The sequence below is a fragment of the Pygocentrus nattereri genome, chromosome 3 (genome assembly GCF_015220715.1).
Source record: "Pygocentrus nattereri isolate fPygNat1 chromosome 3, fPygNat1.pri, whole genome shotgun sequence".
Lineage (NCBI taxonomy): Eukaryota > Metazoa > Chordata > Actinopteri > Characiformes > Serrasalmidae > Pygocentrus > Pygocentrus nattereri.
This window is the reverse complement of record NC_051213.1, coordinates 26,108,938-26,122,672: the sequence shown is the minus strand read 5'-3', so window position 1 is coordinate 26,122,672 and position 13,735 is coordinate 26,108,938. Positions and strand designations below refer to the sequence as shown.

The 13,735-nt window shown below is 40.5% G+C and overlaps 1 protein-coding gene across 1 annotated transcript in view; it reads right to left on the bottom strand.

Moving 5' to 3' along the window:
- Nucleotides 1–2,005: 2,005 nt before the first annotated feature.
- Nucleotides 2,006–13,735, bottom strand: part of eif3ea (eukaryotic translation initiation factor 3, subunit E, a) — a 31,962-nt gene continuing 20,232 nt past the window's right edge. The window contains exons 10-13 of the mRNA XM_017709192.2: nt 10,568–10,677; nt 4,069–4,171; nt 3,427–3,558; nt 2,006–2,230 (exon numbers count right to left, since the gene is read on the bottom strand). Of these exons, the coding sequence (XP_017564681.1) occupies nt 2,192–2,230; nt 3,427–3,558; nt 4,069–4,171; nt 10,568–10,677 (384 nt within the window). The 3' untranslated portion in view covers nt 2,006–2,191. The remainder of the gene's footprint in view (nt 2,231–3,426; nt 3,559–4,068; nt 4,172–10,567; nt 10,678–13,735) is intronic.

The window sequence follows — 13,735 nt, the reverse complement described above, 5'->3', positions numbered from 1 at the left end:
GTTTGTCCGTCTACAAAAGCTCAACCTGCACATCTCAAAAGCATTAACATGTGCATCATCTTGTCTTGGAGGCCTTTGATGTAGACATAAGATTTCCCCCAGTTATTAAAAGGCACCATATTGTCATTTTTGACTGTTTAAAAGAACCAAAAAGTAACACATTTTAAAAAGCAGCTCAACTGAACGACAAGAGGTGCCGAGCCTTTATCACAGATGTACCTTACAGTAGGTGTGCAGCTGAAGTGCTGTTTGAAAGTGTCTTGCATCATTTGCTTAATGTTTAGGTTGATGTGTGATTTGAAGTATTTCAGTCACCAACATGCTGTAAAGGACACAGTGCATGCCCTACATCACCGCATGTTTATCCACATTTAATGTCTGACATCAGCATACAAAACTTTCTAGTCCTTCCACTATCTTAGCAAAGACTTGTAACAGTACTGGAAGCCTTATTCAAGGGCTCTTTAAAGAACCATGTACAAAAAATGTCCCCATCACAGAGAACATTTGTTTTTAAGATTGACTGGATAAAGCTGACGTTACCATGTTCACTAGTTTGCATGTTGCTGTGACTCCCCTTCAGACCAAAACCAAAATATTTTACTCAGACACCTGAACCTTCAAACTCTTCCAATTTGATAGGATATACTACTGAAGGAACAAACATTGACATTACACAATACCTGAGAACTGACGTCTTAAGGATGATTTTAAGTTAAGTTTTTTTCATTTGCAAAATTGGCCTAGTGTATGAATGGTTTGCAATCAGCATTTTTTTTAAGGTACTTTCAAGTCTTCCAAACCTTTTGCCTTTACAAAGTGCTCTGCGTAGGGGTAGAAACCTTTACACATTACAGAAAAAGCATCTTGACAAACTGACCGAACAGAACAGCAAATCTATTCCGATTACGCAGCCTACTTTGATCAAAAGGTTTAACCTTTTGATGAGAAAACATGCGACACCAAAAAGGAAAGATCATGTAGCCATTGAAACCAAAACCTATATTGACCATTCGCCTGGTTGTTTTATTTATTTATTTGGAGTAAAGTGACAGATGTTGTGGTGGACAAGTTTGTCAGTCGCATGTCTGCTGTCGGTCTGGAGGTCTTGCTAAAACATCTGAGACAGCACTCTTAAGGTGGATGTGATAATTAAGGGCTAGAAGCATTTTTATTTTCGCAATGTGTCATGGCAAAGGACCGGTAAACCAATCACTTTAGCCACCACCCCCCTAAACTCCAGCCGTGGCTGCCCGCCCACCCGCCGGCTGGCTCACTCGCTTGTTTGCTCGCTCGCTGGGAAAGTAAAGGTGACGTCAACGTTTTAGCCGTCTGGCTGGGAGCCTGAACACTATGGCAGCCGTAAGCCCCCTCTTCACTCGTCCAGCGAGACAGCGCTCATAAATGTGTCAGTTGATGGAGAGGCCAAAACAGACAGAGACATGGATCAAGTCTTAGCCACCACATTGTGTGTGTGTGTTTGTGTGAAAGAGAGTGACAGAGGGAGAGAGCGAGAGAAAGAGTGCAAACACAGAAAGAACGCAGCTGTTGTGATACAGAGATGATGAGATGAGAAGGGATGGGGGGAGGTAAAGGTGGAGGGGCATTAAGCTGATTGTGTTGTTGGCTAATGGAGGCTTATGAGTCCCCCAGCGTCGCTGCGTGCAGACAGAAGGCATGACTGGCATTGCATATGGCAATGAGCGAGTTGACATCACCTCTCCATGCCCTCTTCTCTGACTTCGCTCCAGCGTATGAGTGGGTCTGCCGCAGCGGAGTGGTGGGCTGCTACGGTGCAGAGCTGTAAAAACGCAGCAGACTAAACATTCATTCATCATTACGGCGCATACATGCACCGCTACGCGAAAACGCAGGCCCCTATTCCATCCCACTCAATGACTCAGTGCACACATTAAAACTTCATCTATTACACAAAAGGAGAGTGACCACTTAAGCCTCAACCACCATTTGTAATGTCCAAAAATAAAAAAAAGCAAGCATGGGGTGAAAAGGGTTCTGTAATGGTGTTTTTTTTTATTGAATACCAGATGTACTGAATCCAGCGTTAAAATAAGGCTTCTCTCTCACTCCTCTGAAGGTCACAATGGGAGAAAACAGCTTGTTGGTTAGCAAAATGGGAATGCTGGAGAGGAATAGGATGAACATGGCAGAACACCATCCACAGCGCTGTTTAATAAAAGCCTGTATCCTGAGCAGCCCAGTTAGGAGTCTGGAGAAAGAGAGGAGAGAGGAGCAGCACTTTAATTATCCAGTTCACACATAGTTCAAGTGATTTGTTCATGGTTGGTTGTAAAGCTGTTTGTGTCTTTGGCTGATCATTGTATACATAAACAGAAAAAATATTTTATGAAATTCCTTATGAAAAAGGCGGGTCTACAGAGTGACTGGAGCTGAACTTATACAGGTGGATATATACAAATTGGTTTCACTAACACGAGCGTAACAGTGAATATAATACAAGCTGTTTTTGCAGACTTAGTTATCATTTCCAGGCTGTATGGACTGAGAAGTAAAGGATACATTTCAAAACTTGCAATGTTTACACACCACATTCAACTCAACTGTTTAAATAATGTGAAGAAAATCTGTTTTTCCATGATATGGAACAGTCAGGAAGAATGCCAGGAAGCAGGTATTTAATGTCACACTATTAGAGAATTTTTATGGGAATCCAAAATGTTTAGCTGGACGACATGTTTTGTGCAGAAACTGAATTTTTCCAAGAGACATTAAAAACATACTATTGTTACTTCATATTCACAACAAAATTCAGTGACTGTGGCCCTTGAGACATGTTGGATGACCGCTTATAAACATCTTATTTTTTTACATACTCTATTTTAAAAGGGAGTATGCTTTCCAAAGTTCATGAAGTGGAGCCTCTGGGGAGGGACTGGGAAAACACGTTTTGGGTCTTGGTGGGCCAATCAACATACCCAACCAACACACACACACGTACCGAAGCACGCATACACACAAAGATCAAACAGTGAGTGACTGGACCCCAAGCAAAACATCTGTGGTGTTTCCTAAGTGTAGGGAACTCCAGGTCCGAGTTAAGTTCACAGAAACTGGTGTTTGCGAGCGTGTGCATTATTTACTCTGAGCTGAGTCACTGGACCCAGGCCCTCTTCTTTACGGCTGCACTGCCATCTACCTTGTCATTAGTGCTTTGAAGAAGAATGGCATGATGAAAGCACTCACTCTGTTAAACTTGCTCTTACTGGTTGATACCGTGTAAAGATAGCTCTGGGCTGATGGCTGTTCAACATTCTTTAGGCTCTGTTCTCTGGACAGATCACTTTGCGTGTGTAAACTACAGGGCTCAAGTTAAACAGCAAGAGATGAGATCAGATAAAAGCTGGACAGAGGGTGGGTGTGTGGGAAAGACAGAGATGCTCTGACCTCATTCCTGTTGCTGTGACTCTTCTTCTCAATGTTCATGGCCAGCATTTGGCTGCGGAACGACAAGCTCTTGGTCTTCTCGATCACTTGCTGATAAGGCGACACGGCGTTGTTGCCCATCACCACATGACCCTGCCAAAAGTAGAATGCCAGCTTAGTACTTAACAAACAGAAAACACAGATCCTTTTCAGTTCCCCCAGACACACCTTTATGACTAGCTTCCATCTTGCCACAGCCTCTCCGAGCTCCAAACACTGAGTCTAATTCTAGGCCATGCCATTATAAGGCTGTGTGATTTGGGAGATTACAGAGGGGCCTGCTCCTTGGTGGGTTTGTTATGACATTGAGTGCTGAAGAAAGAATGTAATAATACCGTTTTCCAGCCTCAGTGGAGGAGTATGTCTGGAGTCGGACCTTTCATTGAGGCACAGGACCAAAATTATCACTTGATTGATTATGTCAGTTCTATATAAAAGCTGTAGACAAATTCCACAAAAATGGGAACTTGACTATCAGCATAAAAGTTCGGAAGAGAATTACTAAGACTGAAGAGGACAGAGAAACACTGAGCTGGGCATTAGGATGCTCAAGAGAACATGATACAGAGTAAACAAATATGAGCAGAGCAGTTGTTCTCTTACCAGCTTGGAGTCGATTTTAGCATCCAGCCTGGCATTGCGAATAAGGTTGACGATCCATCTTTCTGCCTCCTCAGGAGTCATATTCAGCTTGTCTGCCAGCATGCTGCAGACAAACAGAGGGCCATCAGGACAAATGAGGGCTGGGGGGCGGGGGATGAGATCTTTATGTACTACATACAATTCTACAACAAATGCTGCATAACTACAGCACTGTGCCAAAAGTCAAGTACCATTCTTTAGTTATTTAATTTCCAGTAAACATGGCCATTAAGAAGTTCTTCATTTTGCAGGAAATATTTCTGAAGATATTATATGTGTATGTGTATATATATATATATATATATATATATAAAAAAATGATAATCCACTTGTATAAGAAAGGATGAAGTCAAAGGAGAGCGGAAAAAAATATAAGTTTCCAAAACTGCAGTTCACCATCAGACAAACAGTACTTAAAACTTTCATCTTTGAGAGACAGGAGAAAACTAAGCTCCACTTCTGCTTCAAATCTAAAGGAAAAAAAAATCCACAGGTGTTTCTGTTCATCCTTCCACAGTGACTGCCAGAAGACAACTGAATGCTTTGGAACTGAAAGGATGTGTAGCTGTCAAGAAGCTGTTACTGAGAAAACAGATTTAAAAAATAATAAAATAAAAAATTGCAACTGAAACAAAGAAGCTGGTGTTCTCAAAACAATGGACTAACCACCTCAGACTCCAGCCTTCAGCATCACTGAATGTGTTCTTTTATCAGTGAAAGGCAGAAAATACAACGTCTAACACTGAACTTTGGAGTTTACAATAAGCATGACATATTCCTGTAGATTACAATGAAAACAAACAAGTCTCCTGAAAATAATTGAAGCTGTGATAAAAGCAAATGGTGTACATGAGGAAAATCTGATATTAAATTTAGTTGCTGTATTTAGTGCTGAGGTTTCTGTGTAACTTTATGAGAAAATACATTTTCTGTCTTTTTTCCTGGTGCAAAAAAAATTAGTAATGTATTTAATAGCCGCTTTGACTATGAATCAAATGAACAGGGGTGGTCTCTGATTTTTGCACAGTTCTGTATGTCTTCTAAATACACTTACACATAAATGCAGGCAAAAGCATTATATAGACCTGATCTAATCTTAAGTGCTGAAGGACAGTGAATTTGCTGTCAAACCCCAGCATTTGAAGCAGTATCCCAGAGTGACAAATGCCTTTCATTATGTAAGCGAGGCTATAATGATCATTCACGCCAAGAGTAAGAAGCCCATAAAAAAGGAATACAATTACATCATTGTGAGGAGATGGAGTAAGGTCGAGGTAATCATGACAGACAAATGAAAATGTCCTTCCAAAAGTGGGGACAAGATGAAGTAAGCCGAAAGAGTAAGTCCATTAGAGATGGGTTGCTACACTGGCCCTTGATGCATCAGGTCCTCTTCAAGGTCCTCATCTTGACCACTCACTCACTTCTCTGGTATGTCATGTAGGGGCCTGCAAAAGTCCCTAAATAAAATGCTTAGGTTCAGCTCAAAGCCTTTGAGGCCAGAACACAGATATATCACCAAAGAGAAGAAGGCAGAGGACCTGTTGTTCTTTAAATCAACTTTTTACTGCTTCTGGCCACCCATTGTAGCTTTTTCAGAATTTCAGATCCCTTCTGCTCTTGCCTTAGCCACCTACTACAAACTTTGCCTCTCCTGCTACAATAAACAGATCTTATGTTCTCACATTTCCAACAAATACAATGCCCAGATTTCTGTTTTTTTAAGCTTTGCATTAACTACCATATCAGACATTATATGGTATATTTACCCAGCACTGCTTTATCTTTGGACTGTTTAATGAACCCATCATTCATAAATATAAATTCACAGCAAGTAACCTTACAATAAAATGATCTTCCAAAAGCCTCTCGTTATATCAAATGTATAAATATATAAGAACTACACACATGCAAAACTTACTTGTATAAAAATACCATTTACCATTGACCAAGCTTAGCAAAACTGACAACTGATACCCTGATAGCCTTTACTCCTGCTTCAATTTTCCTGTAGAAAATGACACGACAAGGTAGACTGCACATAGAGCTCATTATTTAAGATCTAAAAACCAACAAAAGTGCCAGTTGTCAAATCACGAGGGCTAAGGTTGTGATGGTTAACACATGTCTAAAATCAAGAAAGGACCCTAGTGATATTGGAGACAGGAATGCTTGTCGACTCCAGAGGTTGGAGAGGAAACAAGAAAGCCATGCTCTCGTACACCTATGAAAAACATGGCAAAGCACGTTGTGGACTGATTACCAATTACAACCAAAAAGGTACAGGAAACCAATCAAAAATATCTCATATGGATCATTTTGGACAGCTCTTACTAGTGCTGTACTTCTATTAAAACGAAGCAGAGCTAAGCTCTGGACCTTTTCAGATGAATAATGGTTAGCATTGAAGGTGTAATCAAATTAACTTCAGAGACGGTTGATTATGGAAGAAGGAAGCAAACTTCTTTGTCAGCCATTTGATCAGTGAAGTCACAGCCATTAATTGAATCAAAATAAGCACTCCTGCTTTTCTTCTGAAGGGAACTGACCCAACAAACTTCATACACAGTTAACCCAGTGATCCAGGTCAACCTCCGTCTCTACCTACCACAAGAGCCTGCATACACTAATTTAATGCAGGGGAACAAACCAAAACAGAGTTATAAGGCCTGATTCTACTTAATCGTATTATACACATTTCTAGTGCATATTGCAAAAACAGATGAGGTGGATAGTTATTTGAAAAAAAGGAAGTAACCCTTCAATGCTTACAGCCCAACCTAGCTGGTAAGGCCCAGCTGCTTTCTTCTGCAGAAGTCTCATTTTACACAGCTCCAAGTCCTCAGGGGAGGGGTGGTTGGTGGTGATCATTTTCACTTCGACCCCTTAACATGTACTGGCTCCAAACCGTTGATTTATCTAATTCTGTTCGTAATCTGGTGGGACTGGGGCGACCGGTTTCACTCCAGGAGCCTCACACTTAGCTGGGAGGTCAGGCATGAAAGCTGGGACAAACTGGGTCCAGGGAGAGCAGTGTACTCCAAAGAAGTGCCCCCTTTTTACCATAGTGGGATTTAACAAATTCATTGTTAAACACTTCCATATGAAGGCATTAAGAGATTCCAGGCCATTTGGAGAGACCCCCGAGAGCTCAGGGCAAAATTGATTTTTCCTTTTTTTTTTTTTTTTCCGATAAAACCAAAATGACTGTGTGGTTGTTTTAATGACTCAATTGTAATGCGGAAAGATCCACTTTTTACATTAAAATGCTGGGCTTTCAAACTATTAGTGTTTTTTTTTTCCTTTCTTAAAGCAAGAAGCTGACAATATTGTAGAGATAATGAAACAAAATTCCCAGCCAATTCCCATAACCAAAATATTTGATTGGGAAGATGCTACTCCACACCAATGATCACACTGCCAAAAGAAACCCCTTATCACGTCCACTAATTTTACTAGTATGAAAGGGGTTTACAGAGCAAATGTGGATGGGAAAGTACAAAAAAAAGAAGAACTAGCCTACCAAAACTGGAGATTTCATAAGTCAACAGAAAGATAGGTGGCTGCAACTGTTTTAACTCTAATAATGGCATCACATCTACCCGGCCTGTTTGCATAATTTACTCAATTATATTTAATTCTATTCTATTACTCTACTAGCATCTGCTGAGGGTGGAAACATGCTAAATGTCTGATTAATGGTCATGGCCAACAGCTATAAAAATGTCCTCATTATAACACAAGCCTCTGATTGATGTGAAACCATGCTTGGGTGAAGAGAGCTTCTGGGTAATACTCTAATAGCAACACAGTCGTAAAGGAAAAATAGAAAAATCTCCCATTCTCCACTCTTCCAAGTCAAGGCATACAAAAACCCTGACATGACACCCAATATATAAACAGTGTGGATAATAAATGATAAACAGTTGCACTTCCTACTTCTAGTTGAGCTTTACCACCAAACCTTTGTGGTCTTTAAAAGATAAATGGATCAAAGCTGCCAAAAAGAGTCAGGACCCCTAATCAACTACAGATTATAAGAAACATAAGGTTTGAACAAGGTCTGATCAAATTCCTGGCTTCAGCTCAACTACAAATGTCACTCAAGCTTATACAACCTCCACAAAATATAGTGGGCAATAAGGTGAGCTGTATGAAATAATGTACTAAAATCTGTTTATTCATTAACTGATTTATGATGCAAGACGCCATATAGAACCATTTTCTTTACTGAAGAACCTTTGAAGGACGATTTTTAGAGTACATATTCCCCCGCCGCCCCAAAGGTTCTTTCTAAGCCTACAATTATCAGTTATTAAGTTTGTTCATTCATCACAGATGTGTATATTGCAGGTGACAGCAATATGCATGTGCACACATGTATGTGGCTCCTGCTGGATTTTAGAGGATGTCATAAATCCCCCGAGGTAGATTCAACCTGTTAGCCACAGCCACTGTCAAGTATTTCCTGCTCTATACATGGAGGGGAAAAAAAGACAGACAGATGCTCAAAGACTACTAGTTATGAAAGCTCATTAAACAGTCAGGAGTACAGCGCTGCCTCCCTGTTCTGTACTCCGTCACTAGAGCACTAATAAGAACCAGGCTTAGGGAAACCAATGACACCCGCCCAAACCTCCCTCTCATTCCAACAGCCTCTTTTCCACCAATGGAAAAACCTAGGGATTCAAACCATCGCGTGTCTTCTCTGGAAACCTACAATGCTCTGCATATACCATAAAAAGGGCAATAAAATAGAGTAACTAGAGTAAAGTGGCAATAAAACACCTGCCACACTCAACTAAAGCAGGATGGGTGGTTTGTGAACAGTCTACAAAACATATGTCAATGAGAAGCATGAAGTAATCACCTTCCAGTGTGCAGTTTGACCTATTTACCTCACCCTACTGCTGGGTGACATGATCTCAAATCAAGATCACAACTAATTAAACACCATCTTTATTACAATTAATGAGCAATTTATTTCCCCTCATGCTTCTATTACAAGGTTTGTACTGTGTTCAACTTTTAAAGCTGGGATTTGTTTTTCTAATGGAAGAGTGCATATCACAGCGATTTTAAAATAACTGAAAGAGAAACACACACAGATAAACTACACTCTTAAAAAAGATGGTGCTTCCAGGGTTCTTTAGTAAAGAAAATGGTTCTGTATAGAGCCATGAACACTCAAAGAGCACTTTGCATGATTAGAGGATTCTTTGTGTCGTGAACGCGTTCTTCAGATTGATGGAACATGTGCATCAATGTGCTATACATGCTTCTATATTGAAGCTTTTTGAAAAGGGTTCCCTATAGCACCCAAAAGGGTTCTTCTACTGTTCCAAGCTTAAAGCTATAACAATAGAAGAACCCTTTTCAAAAAGGTTGTATGTAGAACTGTGTATAGCACATTCTCCATTAATCTAAAGAACGCTTTCATATTGCAAAGAACACCTTAAATCATGCAATGTGTTCATGGCTCTATATAGAACCATTTCCTTTAGAACTCTTGCTTATGCTTATTTGTTAAACATTAGTATTTTAACATTGTCAGTGCTCAGCTCAAAGCAGCAGGTTTATGGGAATGTGATGAGCGAGAGCGAGAAAGAGAGAGAGAACTACTGAAGTATCCACTAAATGGAGAGGTCGTCGTGTTTTGTAAAGCCTCCTAAAGCTTCAGAACTGCTTCAAAACAGATGAGTAGATGTGTCTGCGATGCCTGGTTCGGCGTGTGTGAGAGCGTGTGAGGTTTAGGTGCTGGCAGCCGGTCTCTGGACATACTTCCTCCGGCACGCTGGGTAATAAAAAGGGATGCGAGTGGAGTGGGAGCATTGAGGAGAGGAAGCAGGAAGCAATCCCACATTGTGGAAACATTTGGAGACCTGCTACTTTTTTCTTCACACTACAAGCTGTATATAATTACTTCAGAAAATATTCTTATAACGCTAAACGTTTGTTGATCCAACCTTTGGCCAGATCAAGACCAACAGACTAGTTGTAATCCATGTCATAAAAATCAGAAATTTATAAGCTACTATGCACAGCCAGAGTTAAGAGTTAGTGGTCCTCACTGTCTACAGCTTGCAGCCCCTAGCCACAACATTTTACATTTAAGTAACTAAAAATGCAGAGCCTGTGTGCAGATTCACAAATATCCACCATTAATAACAAAACTACTACTTTTCACCCTTCTGCGCAAGACCCAGAATCTATTTGGTCAAAAACAGAACTAACAGCAGTGAAATCTGAGTTTTCAGCAGAATTCAGCAGCTGTAACAAGTGATACTGCCTGACATGATCGATAATCACAAATAAATCATCTCTAAAATAAATACGTTTCAATACATCTGGCCACAATTTTCTAATTCTGGCCTTAAGACTTCTTGGCCTAACTGCCCAGTGCAAATGGTTATACCTCGTTGGAAGGATCATACCTCAAGTACTCTGTGAAACTTCTTACCTTATGCTGATGCACTGGTGAATTCTGCAGAACGTCTCAAAGATGAACAGGCGAGCATTTTCAATGAAGTCCTCAAGACATGCCACCAAGAAGAAATCATTCACCAGCACCTTCAGGAGATTAAAATAATTTGATTAAATATGCTGTTACGTGTTTAAGAAGTGGGAGAAAACAGCCCTTACAAACCTTCTGTGGGGCAGAGGAATCCTTGCAGTTAAACAAGGACAAAGCAGAGTGGGCAGTTTATAGAAACTCATTATAGCTATCAAAACCGTTCCTTTTGTCCTGGGACACTGTAACAGCAACAGGTTGAAAAGTGCTGGAACGCATGCCAGGTTAAGGCAGAATTAAAAGAATGAAAATGAGTATTATGAAACAAAATTAGAGATGGGGGGCTGCTTTAACAAGTCTACATTAAACTTCAATACTCCTAAGTAGTTTACTTTGGCAACTGTCATAAAGGAGAAAACCCCTGTTTGGAGGGTTGGGGGGGATGATTTGGGGCCATTCTCAGCACGCCAAATCAACCACAAATCTTGGAATTCCACAGTAGCCACATGAAACGGAGCAGGAACAGAGCCAGCCACCCAATCCACCGCAGTGGCTTTGACTTATCGCCGCTCATCTTGCCCACTGCCGCAGGGTCCATCGAGTTGCGCAGAGGAACCAATTTATAGCGCCACTGCGTTCACACAGATCTTCTCCCGTCTAATAACAGCCCCAGATGCAGATTGCATTTGGGCTCTGATTAACATACGCTCATAGTTGTCCCCTCCATGCTCCAGCATCAACCATACTCTTATTTTATGATCGAGTGATATTGTGTGTTCACCTTGCTCTTGTATGGAGCAGTCAAGACACTGGAGTGCAGAGCATTCCACAGTAGTGAGGGCATATGAACTCCTGCTGTCACTGCATGGTTCATGTGCAGTCCTTGTCCTCCATCTTCAGCACGTCTGTTCGCTCACAGGCTCTGCTCTGTTTGCTTAGGCTCTATTTGCTACTATCTCGACTGTTTTGCTTGAAGAAATCCCAACTACATGACCCTATCAGCAAGCACACATTTTACCAATGATAATGCTTATCTTAACCTGAAAACAAAAAACCCACTTCACTTAACTGCCATAATTACTGTCATCTGTGTTTTTCAAGAAAGAAGGCTCTCAAACAGTTTTCACAAGGGCACAAAATGTCCTTTTAAGTTCACCCTTGAGGGGTCTAAAACTCAACTTTTCCTTAAAAAAAAAAAAAAAACCCTTGTAAGATTAAAAACACTCCTATATAAGGCAGTGTCTGTTCTGAGAACCTTAACGCACTAGACCTGGCAAAGCAAATTTGCATGTGTGTTCAGCATAATCAGACACATAATGCAGTATGCCAACTGTAAAACAAGAATGGCTCTGGGCTGTTTGACCTAGGAAGTTTTATTTTCTCTGTCTTTTCTTAACCAATTTTACAAAGCATTGTTCATTCAGTGCTGCTGTGCTGCTGAGCTTAAAACAAGTTCGAATACTACTCCATCCAAGGGGGAGGGAGGGAGGGATGGGGGAAAAAAAAAAAAAAAAAAAAAGAATAGCCTAACTTAACAATGAAATGAGACCCTCACTAAACCGGTGACATGATTTATAAACATTTACTTCTGTGAGGGAGCCCATTTGATCAGGCCAGATGTTTTTGATTCTGAACGTTTATCGTCAAGAATCAGGGATGAAAATGAGACTCAAATCCCCCACATTTGAGCCTTTTATGTCTATGCAGGTCTAAATGATCAAATCATTAGGGAAATCTCCCTTACACTCTGCATGCTAAGAGGACAGGCCTTTTGAGAGCAGAGGTAATTAGCACACCTGCCTGATCTCCGAGTAGGAGAGCCCTCTGGCTACTGGACCTCCAGAGCCAGTCTTTCTTTCTTCCCTACAGTGAAGAGTTAGGCCAGGCACTGTGCGAACAGCCACTAATTAGTTGAGACTCTGATTAAATGTGCTCTAGGCATTACTTAGATCACAAGATATGAAAAACAGGCGCGGGGGGGGGGGGGGGGGGGTGGTGGGCGGGGTGTTTGGATTCCATGTAAGCATAATTGATTTTTCAATGAGCGGGCATAGGTCAGTAAAAATAAAAGGGCTGTACTTAACTTCCTGAATGACACCCCCCCCCCCCCACAAATTCATTGGGAAGTGGCATGATCCAGAAATAAGGGTGAGGAAAAGAGGGTATATATATGTACTAGGCATGTGCAGGAGTACTTATATGGATGTATGGATTTTAATCTCTATTGTTGTATTTGTTGCATTTCATCACATAAAGATGGAGAAGGCTAACACTTCAGGGAGTTGTCAATTATGTGTAGCGTGACTGTCATGAGTGAAGATCCAGAAAAAGACAGAAAATAACAAAAGCTCATGGTGAGAAATCACAGTGAAACTAGTCAAGAGTTAACAACAGTGTGTCGTCTGCTTTTCAGCAAGTTCTGTACTGATTTAACAAAACACCTGCTGAGGAGATGAGCCGCGTTTTCATCTAAAGGACTTGTCAGGCTCTAGTCCTTGCAGGCCACTATTACTCAGGCACAAAACCCTCTAAAATTACCCATGACTATTTTTGAATAATAAAAACAAGTTTTCAAACTTTAGCCTCCAGTGATTTACTTGAAAGCGTAAGGCTATGGCCCTACACTAATTTTGGCCATGGTTCTTTTTTTTTTCTTTTTCGTTTTTTTCTTCCCTGTAATTAGCTAGATATCTGATCATTCTTACAGATATTCAAACATAACAATTAACTGAAATGTTTAATATTTACAAAGACTGAAATGTACTACAGACCAATCAAGCACTGATTTTAACACCATGCATACAGATTGTAATTTCAACAGCCAGTCACCAGTCTAGATTTCAAACAAGCATGCTTATTGGCTAATAGACACCAGTAAGACCGACTACTTAAACACTGAAATTTGGTACGAAATAATAATAATAATAATAAAAAATTACATTTGTATAGTGCTTTCCTAGGACTCAAAGATGCTTGAATGACATGGACATCTTTGATACTCAATAGTACTGAAGAAATTTAATCAGTATCACTGTAATCAGAGCTAATCTGTAACTACGAAACCTACTGTGTTTACTTCCCCTGGGCTTCAGTCACACAAAGATGACTTCACAATGC